Source organism: Pezoporus wallicus, unplaced genomic scaffold (genome assembly GCF_028554395.1).
Source record: "Pezoporus wallicus isolate ANWC-B61680 ecotype Strahan unplaced genomic scaffold, APGP_CSIRO_Pwel_v1 scaffold_6885, whole genome shotgun sequence".
NCBI classification, from domain to species: Eukaryota; Metazoa; Chordata; class Aves; order Psittaciformes; family Psittacidae; genus Pezoporus; species Pezoporus wallicus.
The window spans coordinates 545,314-562,380 of record NW_026638858.1 but is presented as its reverse complement, the minus strand read 5'-3'; the positions used below and the strand labels follow the sequence as shown (position 1 = coordinate 562,380).

Genomic DNA, 17,067 nt, shown 5'->3' with positions numbered 1-17,067 from the left:
CAGTTTCAGCCTTAAACTGTTACCAGAGTGAAGACAGCTTCTTCGACATGAAGCACTTCATAGGTGGATTTCTTCTTGATGTGCATTTTGGTGTTCCCCTTGTGGCTGAAAGTATCGATCACACATAACAACCCAGGCTGAACTCAGGTTTCAAGAAATGCCCTACTATGCAGCTCAAATGTGGCTTTCTAAGTGTGATTTAACCCCAGCTGGTAACTAAGTACCATGCAGCCACTTGCTCGCTTTCCCCCTGCCCGCTCCAGCCTCAGTGGGATGTGAAGGAGAAACAGAATAAAGCAAACCCATGGGCTGAGATAAGAACAGTTTAATAAATTAACAAATTTCAATATTTATTGGTAATTTATTGATAACTTATAATGATAATGATGATAATAATGAGAATGTTGATAATGAAAAAGAGTGGGAGAGAGAGAGGAGTAAAACTCAAGATAAAAAGACAAGTGATGCACAGTACAATTGCTCACCACCCGCTGACCGATCCCCAGCCCAATCAGAGCAGTGATCTTGCCCTTCTGGGTAACTGCCCCCCAGTTTATATACTGGGCATGACATGCTGTGGTACGGAATAGCCGTTTGGCTAGTTTGGGTCAGGTGTCCTGTCTCTGCTCCCTCATGGCTTTTTGTGTGTCTCCACACTGGAAGAACTTAAAAGACTAAAAAGTCCTTGATGGGGTAAGTGCTACTGAGCAACAACTAAAACATGGGTGTGTTATCAGTGTTATTGTCAGACTCAATCCAAAGCACAGCACTGTACCAGCTGCTAAGAAGACTAACTTTACCGAGCTAAAAGCAGGACAGTGACTTAGAACATTACTTTGACTTTAAAATTCAAATGTCTTGGGACTTCCTTTAGTACACAAACATGTTCAGAGAAACATTCCCTTCATATTTAACATACTAAGTCCTATTTCTGTCATATATTTTCTCCAGAGATACAAGAATTAGATATACATATGCATGCTCAAATACATACACCTACTGATAAAAGCTCCTCTTCCTTTTGGATGATTCATATCAAGGGAAGGGCATTCTAGCACAACACTTCAGGTCTGCCACTGACGCTACTTTTTAGTACTTGACTGCACCTTTGATTCTACTTTTTCATTACCTCTCCTGACTGTGCTTTTCAGAAGAATTCAGCTCATCTGTCAAGTCACAAGGAATTTTTTTTGCTGATGAACAGCAAACGATTGACCTTCTTGGTGCATGCTTTTAAGTAAAAATCAGCAAAACTCTCAAAAGTGAATAAGAAGCAAGGTAACAATGAACCCTTTGGGAGTTAAAGCATCTAGGCAATGATCAGAGCTGAACTACTGTCAGAATATAAGCAGCTCTTACCCTTAGTTGTTGAAGTTAATTTTAATTGTTTCCTCCTACTTTATTAAAAATTGCAAGACTTTTTATAGTGATGGTATAGCTGTGTTTAAAACTGTTCAATTAACTGCACTGATGAGCATGAGTGAGCCTGCCCGATCTGCTCCCACAAGGCTTCCCCTCCATTTTGTTAGATCTTATGATGCCAATGATAGATGCCTTCATCACTCTCACACAAGTCTTCTCAAGTAGATTTACTCTCCTGATCACCTGGCAGCAAGGCACTAGATTGTAATGCTTTGCTTACACTGGTGGTGTCTTCTAGAGAATTTATGCCTGTAATAACTCTGCTGAGTCACTGCTTTTAATAGGGACATGAGTTCAAGAACATTTTTGTCTTCAGAGTGTCCAACAGATGTTGCTCTCAGTACCTCTCAGGAGGTACTGGAGTCTTCCTCTTTGCTCATAGCCATCATATTTTATTTTTAACTATTCTTAAAGGAAAGAAGAAAAAGAAATGCAGCTCTTTAAAATCTGCAGGGAATTATTTCAAGAAGTGTGAGAAAATATTAATCATTTGTGTTACAGGGAGAACTAGGGGTTACTGCAGGAGCTACTGTGTGTAGAGGAAGAGACTGTCTCAGCCTGTAAGTAACAGTGGTCTGAAGAATAGCTCGAAGTGAAAGGGAGAAAATTTTGCTATTTCCATTTCCAAGAAGAGAAAATTAAGTCAACCTATCCAAAGTCACACTTTCATAGAACAGTCAAGGCTTGAGCAGACCACTGAGTTCCAAGTCTACTGCAAACAAACCCAAACCTCAGAGGCATTAGCAAAAAAGAAGTCAAACTATTCTTCCAGTTTTGTGCAAAGTATTTGGTGCTTTGTGTGTCCTTGCTTTGGGGAAATCAGTTGACTGGGTATTTATTCCTGATCTCTTTTTAAAGATGGATGCCATGCCTTGATAGTGCCTCTAGGTATTGATATTTTTCCTGCACTAACATATTACCCCTTTCCTCAGCCTATGCATGCCTCCATACACCAAGAATGACACATCTGCATAACTGATCACAATGCATCACATTCCTTTGATGTCATATCATGACCATGCTTTGGTGGCTTCAATATTTTTATGAAGTCAATTCAGCACTATTAACAGCAACTAAATAACTGCAAATTTAGATAATATCAATGCCAGATTACTGAATCCTAGTTCAGGCACTTTGGTGACCAAGAAGAGGTTATTCAACTCATCAGGATTGTTACCTTTACAGCCCAGATTGATTGATCCAAAGGATGAAAAAGTTTAAAACAGAAGCCGTCCTTTTTGGAGGGTCTCTCAATCAGCTCACAAGAATGGAGCAAGATTGTCCCAACCCACTGTCCAATCTTTGGTGTCTTATAAATCAGCAGCACTCCTGGTTTCAGAACACACCACAGCTTGGTCCAACTCTTCAGAGTCCCACGAATCTGGAGAGAAGCAGGGAGAGAACAGAAATTTGCATTTATGTTGCTCCTTAAAAGAAAACCAGCATTTATTCAGTATTTATACAGTATTTCCAGTATGTGTTTCTCCCAAGGCCACACTTTGATACACTTCTTTAGGAAAATACAGTGCATTACCAGAATACTTAAGGCCCTCACAGCAAAATCACAGACCTTGTAAACCTGGCTATCAGAATTTAGTCTTTATATTTTATTACTGGCTAAATGTTAACAGCTTGCTTAATTTTTTTATATATTAATAATCATGGAGAACATGCCAATTAGAACTTTGCATAGAAAAATGTTATAGCTAGTCTAACTCGACTTACAAGTCATTTTAATAGTGCTCTGCAAAAGAGAGATATTAACGGGTTTTGTCAAAGATCTCATTTTTAAAAGCACCTTCTCCAGCTGGTTTACTTCTCTGTCAAGCTCAATACATACTCTCTCTTGTATAGAAGAAATTAAATCTGATAGCATATATTAAAAGATAACAGCTTTGAGATTGTGGAAGTTTCTCAGTAAGGTTAGACCATGCCTAAGGTCTTCTTGTCTTCAAACCTCAAGTCTTATGTCACTGCTCTTTTTTTTGTAGCCCAGCATTAGTTGCTACTGAACTAGAAATTTCCAACCACAGAAAATATGCAACAGTATTTTGTATTTTAAAAATCTCAATATGTACCTATCATCGAAACTAAACACTATGGAAACATTTTGTTGCCAATTTGTTGCTAATTTCTCAAATAAATCATATACCTCTCAATTTTATGACTTCTAATGCTGATCATAGAACAAAATTGGAGGGTTTTCATACACTGGTCAAATGCAATTGTATTGTTTCATGGAATTCCTAACTTACATTTTTATATTTTTGAGAGGGATATGTGCTTGGCAAAGTTTGGAAATACAGTTTCGCCATTGTAAAAGGAGCAACCAATTTACTTAGTCAAGAAGACTAAATGGCCCCCCAAAAAATGAAAGAAGGTAATATCTCTCAATGTCAATCTAAATTTATTTTGCCACACACGAAGTTTCAGGACTTCAGTGAGAAGCTGTCACTGCTTGAGTCTTTGCACAAGGAGAAATGACAGGTGTCATCAGGTCTAATATGTTTCATTCTGTGCAGTGACAACATAAAATCCAACTGTCAATAGAACAAGCTGGATATGTCCATTTCCGGGCTGTTACTCTGTCTGTTCCCTCTTCAGTACAAAATCACATCTATGGGAAGAGGCCAGTGCAGATTCTTTAAGTGAAGAAAGAACATCATCACTTCCTTTTGTACTATGCACTTTTTGAGTTCTTGTTGCTACTTACTAACATGAAATAGATGGATTGAGTTAGGTTAAGATGTAAATATTCCCCACAACTCCACCTTTATGGCAGTTATTTAAGTATACCTTTACAGCAACTTCAACACAAAATTATTCAGTCTCCCTTCACTCAAAAAAAAAGTGCCAGTGTGTAAGTCTCAGACACATAAGCTACTTCTCACTTATCTTTTCCTTCAGACTCAGAAGCAATGGTCTGTACTAAGTACCTTCAGCCAGTCTGCTGTGATCACTACACTGGGATCCTTTAGAGCACTGAAGAGTTGTTTGGTTGCTCTTTTCTTCTCCTGTCTGTAATTTTTTTTTTGTACCTGGTGAGAATGAAGAAAACATAGCAGCTGTGATCATGGCCTCTTTTGTGGAGGAAAGAACATAATGCATTAAGGATAGCTATGTATAGCTCAGCTAGAACTTGACCCAGCACAGGTTCCCCAGAAATGAGCACAAGGAAGAATAAAGCCATACTGAGATAGCAGGCATTATTTTTTGCTCCTGAAGTTGCACTAAATCTAATTTGCTTTTTCTTTGGGAGAATGGAAAGAGGCTGAATACCCAGTCCTCCCCACCCCTCAAATTAAAGAGATGAAATCTAATTTCATCCAAATCAAATCATTTATACTTTTGGTTTGGTAGATAAACAAGTATTCAAGCAATAATTTGCTCAGATTGCCTTGGCATGCCCCTCCTAACAGACCAATGAAGGATTATAATCCTCTAGAGGTGCCTAATGGCTCTGGACCATAGCAGCAGAGTGAAATAATTACACTGACTTGTTCTGTTTGCAGTTTATAATCTAATCCTGTGCATAAAGCTTGTAAATGCCTTTGGCCTATAGTGACCTCTGGAAGAGGCAGAGACTTCTCTGGGTGTTGGGAAATGACTCACAGTAGTTCCCAATGGTTTGTTTGGAAGGTACTACTTGCTTTGTAAAAGAAATTCAGCTGATGCTGACTTGGCTGCTTTGCACATACCTTCAGTGTTTCCTTCTTTGTGAATTTGGCTGTGGGAGACACACACTCTTTGTCAGACCCATTGCAAAGCTTATATTCAATCTAAAAAAAGAAGGAGAGAGAAAATGGGAATGTGTTAACATGACAACGTTTGAGTTATGCTCTAATGAAGAGTCATTTATATCTCCCAGGAATCCATGAAAGAGCCTATTGCAGAGTTCAGCAGCAGAACACTAGGCAGGTGCAGAAAACGCATACTTCAGTGCAGTCCAATCTTTCTTCTTATTCTCATAGTTAACTGGAAAATTCCTCACCAAATTTTCTTCATATTTCTCCCATGCAGCCATTAGTCTTGGTAAAATAAAAACCAAACCAAACCAAAAGCCCCATTCTTATTCCTAACCTTGAAAACTGCCCATCTCTTTTCAGATCTGGAAGTATTTCATTTACTGGAATAAAAATTATGGGGAAGCTGGTATGTATCTTTCAGAACTAGACTTAATATTGGCAATGACTGTTGCCCTAGCTGAAACATCCAGAAACATGACTGAGCAAGAAATGGCCTAATCATGTTACAGAAAATACAGGACATAATTATCATCGTGGCCTTGCAAAGCAAGGCAGGGAATATACAGTCACTTCAAATTATGTTTGATAGTGTCAGTGCTGCTTAAATTAATTTTTCAGAGGCTACAGACTGATCTCATGATTGTGCTGATGGGCTGACAAAATGCTTTACTTCTGTTAGCCATGGTCACAGTATCACTGTTCCCCAAATAATGTATGCCTCAGGAGTACAGCTCTCAGAACCCCTACTTGGATAGGTACCATCAGGAAATTGTCCACAACCTGAGGAGTGTCAGTGGCATGAGAACTATGGTACAGTCTCGGCTCCGCTATGTGACCTTGGGGAAATTACTTTCTCTCTCTGTAGCTCTTCTCCTTCTAACCTTTCACGCGTCTGAGGCATTCAGACTGAGGTCTTCAGGGTCAGGCACTGTCTCTCCCACTGATGCATGACAGTTTTATAATAATGCTCAGCCCTGGGCCACCTTGATTTAACGAGTGTGACACAAAAATCAGCTGCACTAAGGAAAAAATGTGTCAAATATAGTTCACATATATAAATTCACTGCTGTAATGTGAAACGAACCCACTGGGCTCTCAGGTTCTCTCTCCTTTATGTCATGAGTCGATGCAGCAATTTTACAGGTACTTTAGTTTTGACAGACCCCCTTTCTTTTTCCCTCCCAGTTAGACAGAAACATCTGTGGTTACTATAGCCACAAACCATGCTGAATATTAGTGCGAGCAGGAAAATATTTAATGACATCCTTTTCACATGGCTTAGATAAAACATGACCAGATCACATGCAAATGCATGACCTGATCACAGTAAACAGGCCTGTAGTGGTTTAAACCCAGTCAGGTAACTCATTCACTCACTCCCCCCTTCTTTGTCTCCCCCTACTCCTGGAGGGATGGAGAGGAGAATCAAAAAGAATGCAACTCCCACGGGTTGAGATAAAAACAGTTTAGTAACTAAGGTATAACAGAAATCACTACTGCTACTACCAATAATAACAATGGTAAAGGAAATAACAAGGGAAGAGAATACATCACCTCACCACCAACCAGCCAATAACTCTGCCCCCCAGCCCGACCAAGCACCGACCGATACCTCCTCCAACCCCGCAGTCTCCCAGCTCTTCCAGCTCACTCCCAGTTACATCCTGGGCATGACGTGCTGTGGTATGGAATACCTCTTTGGTCAGTTTGGGTCAGGCGTCCTGTCTCTGCTTCCTCCTGGCTTCCCCTCCTCCCTGGCAGGGCGTGAGCCTCACAAAGTCCTTGGCCAAACCAAAACATCACTGTTATCAGCTCTGTTCCCGAGCCGAAAGTCAAAACACTGCACTGCACTAGCTACCAAGGAGGAGAAACATGACTGCTACTGCTGAACCCAGGACAAGGCCATAAACTATGCTTTGGAGACTGCAGCAGGAGCAAAAATGGGAGATACGGCTGCATGCTCAACTGAGCAAAACTCTCTGTGGATGATAAGGATTAGAAACTAGGGGCAGAAGGTGCAATTCGCAGCACAGCAAGGGTCACTTCAGAACTTAATATTTTCGCAAACCCTTATAGTCGTCATTCACTAAAACTACACATGATACTTACGAAAAAACAGAGAAATGAAATGCTGTGATGGCACATAAAAACCAGTGGAGTGCCTGATCTGACTGTTCTAGTTTACAAGTCATCTGGACACTGGATCCACTCAAAAGAAAATGTCAGCTCTTGGACTCCTGCACTCTATTCAGTATTTGCCATTTTTGTTTTAGCAGAAAGTTAGGCTTGTCTTCTCTACCTGCAATGTTGTCTCTGGTGCATGCTTTTTCTGTGCATGGGACTTCACTGTAAAAATACAAGATTTATGGTAGGGACCGCTGCACAGATACAACGCCTGAGCAGAGAACTGTGCTCACAGGACCTTCGTCACATTTCAAAGGGCGGTGGTAGACCTTTGGGAAATATGCTATAAGCTTTTCTTTATGAGTAAACATTTCTAAGTGCTTAAATGTCTTTGAGCAAGAATCCTTCTGAACTATCAGGAGATTATGCTTTGATGATTTGAGATGTGTGTCCTCTGAAACTAGCCAGAAGAATTCCCCTCCTTTCTCCCAATTAGTGGAAAGAATGTCCTGTCCTTGAGATACAACTATAAGGCAACTGTTTACGGGTAATCTCATTCCCTCCAGCCTGAGAGATCAGATGCAGAGAGACACGCAAAGTACTATTCCTCATTAGCTGGTGCGAGAAGCAGAAATAGCACAGACATCCCGCAGATTCTAGGAAATCCTGCTCAGGTGTCTGCAAAGCATTAGGATATGAGTGATTTTTGCTTAATTAATTAAAACAAGCTACAATCACTTGTTGCCTGGACAATTACAACTTAGCTCTTACATAATGAGTAAAATTTTGGCCCCTAAGCTCACTTGGGTCTAGGAAATTTACTTGAAGATGAATTCAGAAAGCTTCTGACAACCGCCGCAAGCCATGCAAACCTGAGCGCTAAACCCGCTGCACTGCTCATGGGGAACAGGCACTAGCACACACTGAGGCACTTTCACAGCTCTACCAGCCACACCTGTCCCCTTCTTGGGGTCTCTCTGGGCCATGCTAAAGATAAACAACCTAAACAGAAGACTTCAAAGCTGTGGTGTTTACAGAGATACACTGATTCTGCCTCTTCAGGAGAGCTGACTCATTGCTCCATGACCAAGGACACTGCATGCCAGATGCCAGCTGATGCTGCTATTCATGTTACAAAGCTGCAGCACACAACAGCAGATGAAGGGATAATCTCCCCTTACACCACGTCACCATAGCCTTTAGGAGCTCAATAAATTTAGTGAAACTTGACTGAAATCATTACAAATTGGTCTTTCACTTGGTCAAAGCAGCTGGATTAACAGCCTTGGAGGCTGATGTGGTGGGCTCCTGGACCACTGTTCTGCTTCCTTCAGGCACTTCCTTCCCCATGTCTGAGCTACCTTCAGACACACTGAAATTGGTGTGTCTTGCCTCTAAAGGGAAACATGGCCACAGGGATGATGCACACTAAGACAGGCTTAAGAATGAAGAAGCAGTTAGCTAAGTCATTCCCTCACTGCCTAAGAATTTCTAGGCATGGGAAAGTATCTGTACTGCCATGCCCCAAAACCTGTGATGTACCAGCTGCTTAACAAATAGCACAGCTCCTCAAGATGGCTGTAAAATGACCCAGCTTTATGAAAAGAGAAAATTTCACTAAAACCAAGCCATGGATTTAACTAGGAGCCATGGACAAAATAGCTTTCAGATGTGTCTGACCTGGGACTTTTCCTGTTTTCAGAAACTTGATGCTGTTGCCCAGTTGCTTTTTTAACAAAGCAAACTGATTGCTTCTCCGTGTTGACTTTGCTTCTTGTTATGCTTATTGGGATGCATCATCACAGATCCTAAATAGTTTATTTGCAGGTGATCGCCGGGTCTACAGAGTGAAAAGCATTGCATTTCTGGTTTTAAAGTTTCTACCTTTTCACAGGAAAGGTGGGATCTAAGCCCTCAGGACTGCATACCACAGGCCCCCATGCTACTGCTGACAGCCATGTACAGTTAGTTCCTCCAGATTTATCCTGATAAGTGACTTGAAGTAACGTGATTTCATGTTTTTACATGAATATGTCTGAATAGTTCTGATTGTACCTCATGGCATATATAAGATCCAGTAAATCCAGGCCATGAGCTCTAGAGATTCCTAAGATACAGTAGGGCCTTACATTGCTAAGACATACCAAAGCATTTAATGATGTCCTTCTATTGCCCTGCCTTTCTCAGCCTGGCAGAAAACTAAAAGAAGCCATTCTCTTCAGCAAGTCTTACAAGGACACTAGCATACTACTTGTGTAGGATATCAGAACCTGGCCCATTCTCTTTGCAGCAATATGTGAACAATATTAACCAGAGATGAGACTTTGTACAATGGGAGGGTAGGGAATTATTTTTTTTTTTTAATTAAAAAAAACAAAGCAAACAAGCAAACCACAAAACACCGGAATATTCTTATAAGAAGGTAATACGCATGTTTTCCATATATTGATTCTCACAATCATGAGGGAAGACCTGCCACAAACTTTTACCAGGGCATGCAGCAGCACTCACAGGGGTTGGAAACTGTTGTCCTTCTTTGTTTCTCTAACCAGATCTGTCTTTTACAGGCCTCAGTGATGACCTTGCCAGCTGATGACAGGCTGTACTGTGCTCAGAGACACACTTTTTACCCCAGTTAAGTTGCTGTTTCCTTTCATCTCAGTCATGCAGCTCTGGAGATCCACGGCTGATTGTTAGCATTTTTCACAATACCCTTACACTTCTGCTAGGCTCTGTAAGAGAGGACACAGAGTCCTCACAATAGTGCTATTCTCATCCAGTGTCTTTTTGGTGACTTCATTTCCGAGCAGAAATAAATCATTGCAGAAAAAAACTGTGACTGATTCCAGTGTGGGGGATGCCAGCCCATCAGTATGCTGTGCCTTGGATAACAGCAAGAGGAATATCCTGTTGTTTTTAGCACAAGCAATCCTTGCTGCATGGGATGAAGACAAAGAAATATGTCATGAGAGACAAATAGACAGAACTATTGCAAATCAGAAACATTAAAATCAAGTCATTCTCAAGCTGTTGTCCGAATGTTAACAGCACTGACAGCTTACAAGTTGCTCTTTTTTCTTTTTGTCTCCAAGTGAGAGAAAGATGAACTCAGATGGGAGTTTGAAGGCAGAACAAAAAAAAAAGTAGTAGTAGCTGCGGTCATAAATTCTGTTTCACAAAAGCAAAAACAGTTGTCACGTGGGAGACACATCCTTGCTCACAAGTATTTTCTCCAGTATCTTTTCCACTTATAATTGCTACAGTTCAGTATCACTGCAGATACAAAGAAATGAAACAGAAGTTCCTGAAGTAGTATAAAGACTATGGAAAAGCTGGGTTTAACATTACAACTGAAGAGCTTCTTGTTACTGATGCGAATATTCACAGATTTTGAACAATTTTGTTTCAATTTACTATAAGCAGTAATGTTTTAAATCTTTTTTATTTTTTGTGAATTAACAGCTCATCCAGCGCACAGCAGAGTCAGCGAAATGATTCTTAGCGACAAGCAAGCTTTGCTTTAGGAAAGATTACCCTTCAATTAACATGCTGCTTTACAGTAAGCTGAATAATCTTCACCTAAAATCTTCTCGTTTCCAAAAAAACAACCCTCTTATTTCAACAACGTTGCAAAGACACCACAACTGTGTTTGCAACCCTGAAATAGCACAATGATTAACGCAAATTGGAAAGCCTGTGCAAATGAATAGCTGACTTGACAGCAATATCTGGGGAAAATAATTTGTGAAATTCAGCTATTCAAGCAACTCCAAATATGAAGCTATATTACTGCTCAGTGGAACACTTTGCTCCATTGCATCAGATTATAGTAAATAAAGAAGTCACAGATCTGATGGGATTTCTATTTGATCATTTGAATGTGCCCTTCACGGGAAGAGTGTTCTGCAAGTTTAGAATATTTAAAGAATACTTTAAGTGAGATGGAAGTTGCACACTGAGAAAGATGCTGCTTCACATGACTGATACATTTGTAGGGCTGAGGAGAAATCGGAAGCAAAACTTTGCTTTCCCCTACAGCTATAGGCACAGCTTTTGTCCCTAGCCTGAGTTTAAACAAACAAAGAAGTGATCAGTGAAAAACAACTGGACTTTCAGCTTATAATATGGTTTCCAAAACTGTTTAATAAAACATTTTTATTTTAGCACCTCCATTTACCCTCAGCTCCCCCATCAGAAATACTGGAATAAACAATTATGATCACCAGTGACCCAAGGTGACATGATAGGATTGCAAAGGCTTACCCAAAGTTATCAACTTTCTGTGAGTGAACAGTTGCTACTGTCAACATTCCCCTCTGTGAGGCACCTGCAAGTTTCAGGGCTTGTACGCACCTACAAAAGTTAGGGATGCTCCATGTTTTCCACAAACACATGGTGCAAAATCCCACCCCTCTTCTATGCAATTTTCCCTGGATACTCCAGGCTACATCTCTGCTCACTTGAAATCAGCTGCAAAGCCCTCTGTGGACAACAGTGATTACCCTAAAATGCTGCACATGGAATTGAAGAAACAAGATGTACTGAGCCAGGGCACAAGAACGGAGTGTAAGCCTTGATAGAGACAACTAGCTCCAAGATAGTTTCATCCACAACATCAACAACATAAAGTATAGTACATGGAAAGCCAGCAAGGGTCCAGTGAAGCGTAGCACCACCTGGAAAGGCCAGGTTCTCCTATAAAGCTGTGCTTAGCACACACGGGGGATGTTTTGCTCCTGAGCTTCTCCAAAGCAACATGGGGATTTCTCTCAGAATCAATTCCTTGATTTGCTGGCTAAGGGAGAACAGAGGGAAAGGTACCCCTGTAAGTTGCCAGAGTTGTGAACTATCTTTTATGGTAGTCTCAAATGTAGTCATGGCTGGAATTAACTCATATGTTAAGAGCATAATTCATGGATCTGGAAGGATGAGCTTGAGACACCATGGGAGTTATAGCTTCAATCTCAAGTGATTAGTATGAGCCGTTTCAAACTACTTTGCAGCTAAAATAAATTTCTAGCAGACACTTAAGTTCGTATTTCAGATTATAAATCACACGATAAAGCCTGGAACAAATCAGGCACGTGGAAAAACTCTTTCATGATGAGCAAAGCTTTGCTTTCCCGTACATCACGTAACTGTGTAACTGTGCACATGATAACCACACTGCTACAATGTAATTATTTTAGACTTCATTGTAGCATTACTGGGGGACTGAAAAGATGAAGTACCACCCAGCACCAGCTTTAAGATTTTTCTGACTACCCCTTAAAACATACTTCAATTCTTTTTGAGCTCTGCATGCATATCAACAAACCCCAGCTGCTCTCCAGACAGCAGAATAAATAACTAAGCATAGGAAAGAAAGAAAGAGACAATGCAACACTGCATAATGCAATAAAAGGTACTGTAAAGGATACTAATAGCCCTGAATAACACACAAAATGAGAAAAAGGCAACCCCTGCCACCATCAGGCGTGTGCTAACTGTACTACCTGGCTACAGAGATGAACTTGAGGCTTAGAGACAGTGTGGATATAGCCTGAGAGAATGAAATGTAAAACTGTTTCCACCTCACTGATGAAGATACAAAACAGAGAAGTAATTCATCTGCCTGAGGAAATGCAGCAACTCCAAGTCAGAGCCGTGAATTTCAGGTCCCCTAAACTGCAGTCCAGAGACAGAATCACTGGACTGGCTTTCCTTCTCAATACTGAGTGAAGAGAGTCAGTGTGGTGTGATGCATCAAAGTAGTGCCGCTGAAGGAACACTGATTTCCAACAAGGCTTGTTATATTAACTGTGCCAAAAGTATTCATGGCATGGACCTGTTACCTGGAACATTTACTTTTAAATCCATTATTTAAACCTGCACACCCTACACTTTGGTTTCTAAAAATTATCTCTGCTCTGCTGCCAGGAATCTAAACATGACACATTAGCACACACTCCTTCCTTTGGTTCAAGTAGGTGGAATCGCTGTTTAAACTAAGGTACAGTGACAGATTCCTACTTGTGCTTCTGGACATCTGGCGGTACGGTTTCTTTTTATGGCCTTAGAGCTGAGTAGACACGAAAAATGAAGTATTAGGCAAACTGAATACCAGTTTGCCTAAATTTTTAAGGTAGAAGTTATTTCACAATAGGAACTCCCTACTGTAGGGACACTGCAAAGCAACAGAAGAAAAGCTTTGTGACTGGATAAAAAGAAAATAGTGTACAACACAGCAAGGCAAAGCAGAGTGAAGTGAGAATGACAGACAGTACAGTACAGGTCCAGAAAGGTGGGAGGGAAGTCTCTGCATTGTGTGTCTAAGCAGCAAATTCAAGCAGGAAACAAAAAATTAGCACTGTCCCATTCAGTAGCCAAAGCAATTGCCTGCAACACTGCAAATGAGTAGGCAAGTTGACATTTGGTGTTTTGGGGTCCTCATTTCTGGTTTAGTCCATTAGCGCTTCAGAGCAGTTTTGACTACTGGAAAGCCAAAGTCTTGGGCTGGTGAAAGCAAAGCTTGAGTCGTTTCAGACCTCCATATTTGTTTTGAATCACAAATCTGACACAGTTAATTTGCACTGTGCATTTTCTCATAACAACTGCTCTTGACACTGTCAAGGAGAAACCCACCAACACCTCTGAGGTGCACACAGCATTGCAGAAATCTAGGTGAGCACCCAAATATTCCAAAGGTGCTTCTCCTTTCAAAAACACACCTGTAGGCAGTTTTTAGCAAGGCAGGCCCTAAGGCAGGAAAAACACAGTTGAGCCATGATGAGCTGACCCAGATGCCTCTCATAAATTGCCACTCTTGCATTCATCCTGCAACTTGGAAATCAAACTCCCTTTTGGACAGCATTTCAGTGCTCTGAATTGTCCTGTCCAGAAAAGTCCTTCTTCTTTACATTCCTGCCTTTGGGAATTTAACCCAACTCCTTGTAAGGCATGGAAAACATTTGGCTTTAAAACAAAGCCCTGGATGCAGTTACCTCATCCTTATGGGTTTCCATGAGGAACCTGCCTGAAAAAGCAAAACCAAGGTAGGTTTGCAGCTTGCCATGTTCCAGCCATAGCAGAGGACACATACATGAACCCTTGTTGCTTACTCCCAAAACTCCTGTCATCATAATCTCCCTTTGCCAGGGCGCCTTGACAAAATAATCTGCAAGCTCCAGGCAAACACAGCCAACTGTATTTGAAGATTAAGAGCCTATTTTCATGTATTATAAGAAATTACTTTTCTGCAGCTGCTTCCTTAATGTTATATTTCAATTTCAGCTGATATCATTTGCATTTTATAGCTTCATAGTTGAATAAATTTAATTCAAAATTTATTAACAAGTGTTTCTCCTATTTCTAGTTACCCTCCAGAAACAAGTTAGAGAGTTTCAGCCAAAAAGCCCATACATGAATCTCAAAGCCAGATCTAACTTATAAGGTTGATTCCATCTCTAAGGAAATCAAATTCAGGCACTCAGTAACTCTAGATGTAGAGCCAGGTTTTGAACACCCAGATCCAGAGTCTTTAGACCCAGTTTTACCTCTCCATAATGGCCTGGATGGAAATGTGATCAGATAGTGTTGGTTAGTTTGTGTTCCTCTCTTGTTATGCCAATTCCTAGAGCCCTGTTTCAGATGCTAGGCATTATACTAAATATTACAGCTTTCTCTTCCAAAACAGCTAAAGTTTATGACTTATGATCAGCAACAGGAGGAGACACTCTCCTGACAAAATCAACCTTTCAATCACAGTTATTTGTATCTAATTACACTGCTAAATGAGGTCCAAATAAACAGGGGTTTCTGCAGTAGGTGCTATCAAGTCAGAGGAAAATGTGGATTTCTCTCATCCCAACCATCAAAACCACTCATTTTCTTTCTCTCCAAACATGCACACATAGCTCCTGCAGGAATAGAAGGAGAAGCTTTTGTAATGACTGGAAAAAAAAAAAAAAAGTGTAAGAATGATTAAAAACAGCCTGAGAAGACCGCAAAGACTAGAGATGGATCCCTATCCCACAATACCTTCCTAACGGAGTTTGGGGTCTGTGGTGTTTCATCCTTCAGTGCCGATAGGCTGTTTCCTTCCAATTCCTTTCCTGCAACAGAGAAATGTGATTCAGAAACTGAAAAATTCTGTGCAAAACTGTGGCTACTCATGGCCTTAGAAGGGCTGCTGCTAACAGCAAGTAAGAAAGGCTGTCATGAGCAGGAGCAAGCACACTGGGATCACAGAGAGCGATCTTGCAGAGCTTGAAATAGCCTGTATCCACATGCTTGGGCTATGCAACAAGTACTGCTTAAAAGTTAGGTCTCAAAACACTGTGGTAAACCAGCATGATGGTTGCAAAGTCCAGCATATGAAGGCTGGAAAAAAGCCCCAGAAATAAGGTTGCTTATGCATCCTTAATCAGCTCCCTTCTGTGTCTGCATTATGATGCAGTCTTTAATTACATTACCACAGCCTGTTCTCTTCTTACATATCCCATGCCTCATTCAATGTAAATAATACATGGAATTCAGTTAGTAAGCAGCTATTCAATACATTATCCTCCTTGGTCAGTATCTGGCAACTATATACAGATGCTCTTGATAGCATGCTTTGTTTAACAGGTAATAGCCATGATCATAACACATTACAGAAGACAGAACAGCATCTAGACATAATTAGTAAAATAAAATTTAAAAAATCTGCAGAAGATCAATGTCTTATGACCAAGCTATTTGTTAAAATAAGAATCTTTTTCAATTAACAAGCAGTATTAATGAACACTATGACATTTTCTGATCATTGTAGAGATATTTCCACTACCCAAATATATTAAATTTGCAGTACATTGTACATATTATATACTAGTATGAGTGTGCGTAGTCCCAGTCCAAGCAATAAAATATAGTAATAAATTCTGTTCTTTTTGCCAACTGTCATCATGTCCTTACTGTAAAACAAAGCACAGCACTCCTATTAAAAAATAGACAAAAAAAATGGTGTCTGATGAGACTAGCTTTCTAGTGCCAAGACAGTCATTGTTATCCAACTACAATGTAGTTCTCTTCTCAAAATTATTGGCAACCAGAGCTTCAGAATACTGGACACAGTAAAGAATCACTGAGCCAGTGAAATATAACCCATTTGTAGCACATATGTGCAAACCTGGAAGCTGTTAAAAACATTTTTAAACACTTTGTGGACCAGTCTTGGAAACACCACGAAATCCAAAACCAGGAAGGGAAAACCCTGACTCTCCTGAAGTCAGCAGAATCTGTCACAGATGTGTCAGAAGCCATAACATCTCCTGGAGTTTTCAGAGCAGCCATTTAAGAAGCCAAGCACCATTAAAAAAAGCCATCCACAGAAGCTTACTAAAAAATAAATATCCTCTTGGCCATGATCTGCACTTCCATCATGGGACATGTAAGAGAACCAGCAAGTTCCAGTATAACCAGAACTGCAACTGTGCTACAGGGTTTCACTGGTGAAGAGGCAAGACAAACCCCATGCCTTTCTACAGGCACTAACAGGTAGTTTCATGCATCAACTCTTAAATTTAAGAAAAGGTTTTGTGGGACAACTGTCCCTAGAAGGTGTTCAACTTACCGCAGTTGACTAAGGGTGGTGGGGCTTTCAGGTGTTTTTCCCTCTGTGGCAAAGTGCTGTGCTGTGCCACATGCACACAGACATGTCAATGCAGAAAATAAACACTTCCAACTGACAGAAGAGACAGCATGTGCATTACTCACATGGGGACCTCAAGCAGAGGAAGGACCTATGCAGTCACAT

At 40.6% G+C, this 17,067-nt stretch overlaps 1 protein-coding gene across 8 annotated transcripts in view; it reads right to left on the bottom strand.

Annotated features, from left to right (window-relative positions):
* OSBPL5 (oxysterol binding protein like 5) overlaps positions 1–17,067 on the bottom strand; it is a 177,017-nt gene that overhangs the window by 41,347 nt on the left and 118,603 nt on the right. For all 8 annotated transcript variants that reach the window (XM_057412772.1, XM_057412771.1, XM_057412778.1 and 5 more), the window contains 4 exons: positions 15,312–15,385; positions 5,121–5,201; positions 4,359–4,460; positions 2,600–2,803 (listed from right to left, as the gene is read on the bottom strand). In XM_057412772.1, coding sequence (XP_057268755.1) covers positions 2,600–2,803; positions 4,359–4,460; positions 5,121–5,201; positions 15,312–15,385 — 461 coding nt within the window. The remainder of the gene's footprint in view (positions 1–2,599; positions 2,804–4,358; positions 4,461–5,120; positions 5,202–15,311; positions 15,386–17,067) is intronic.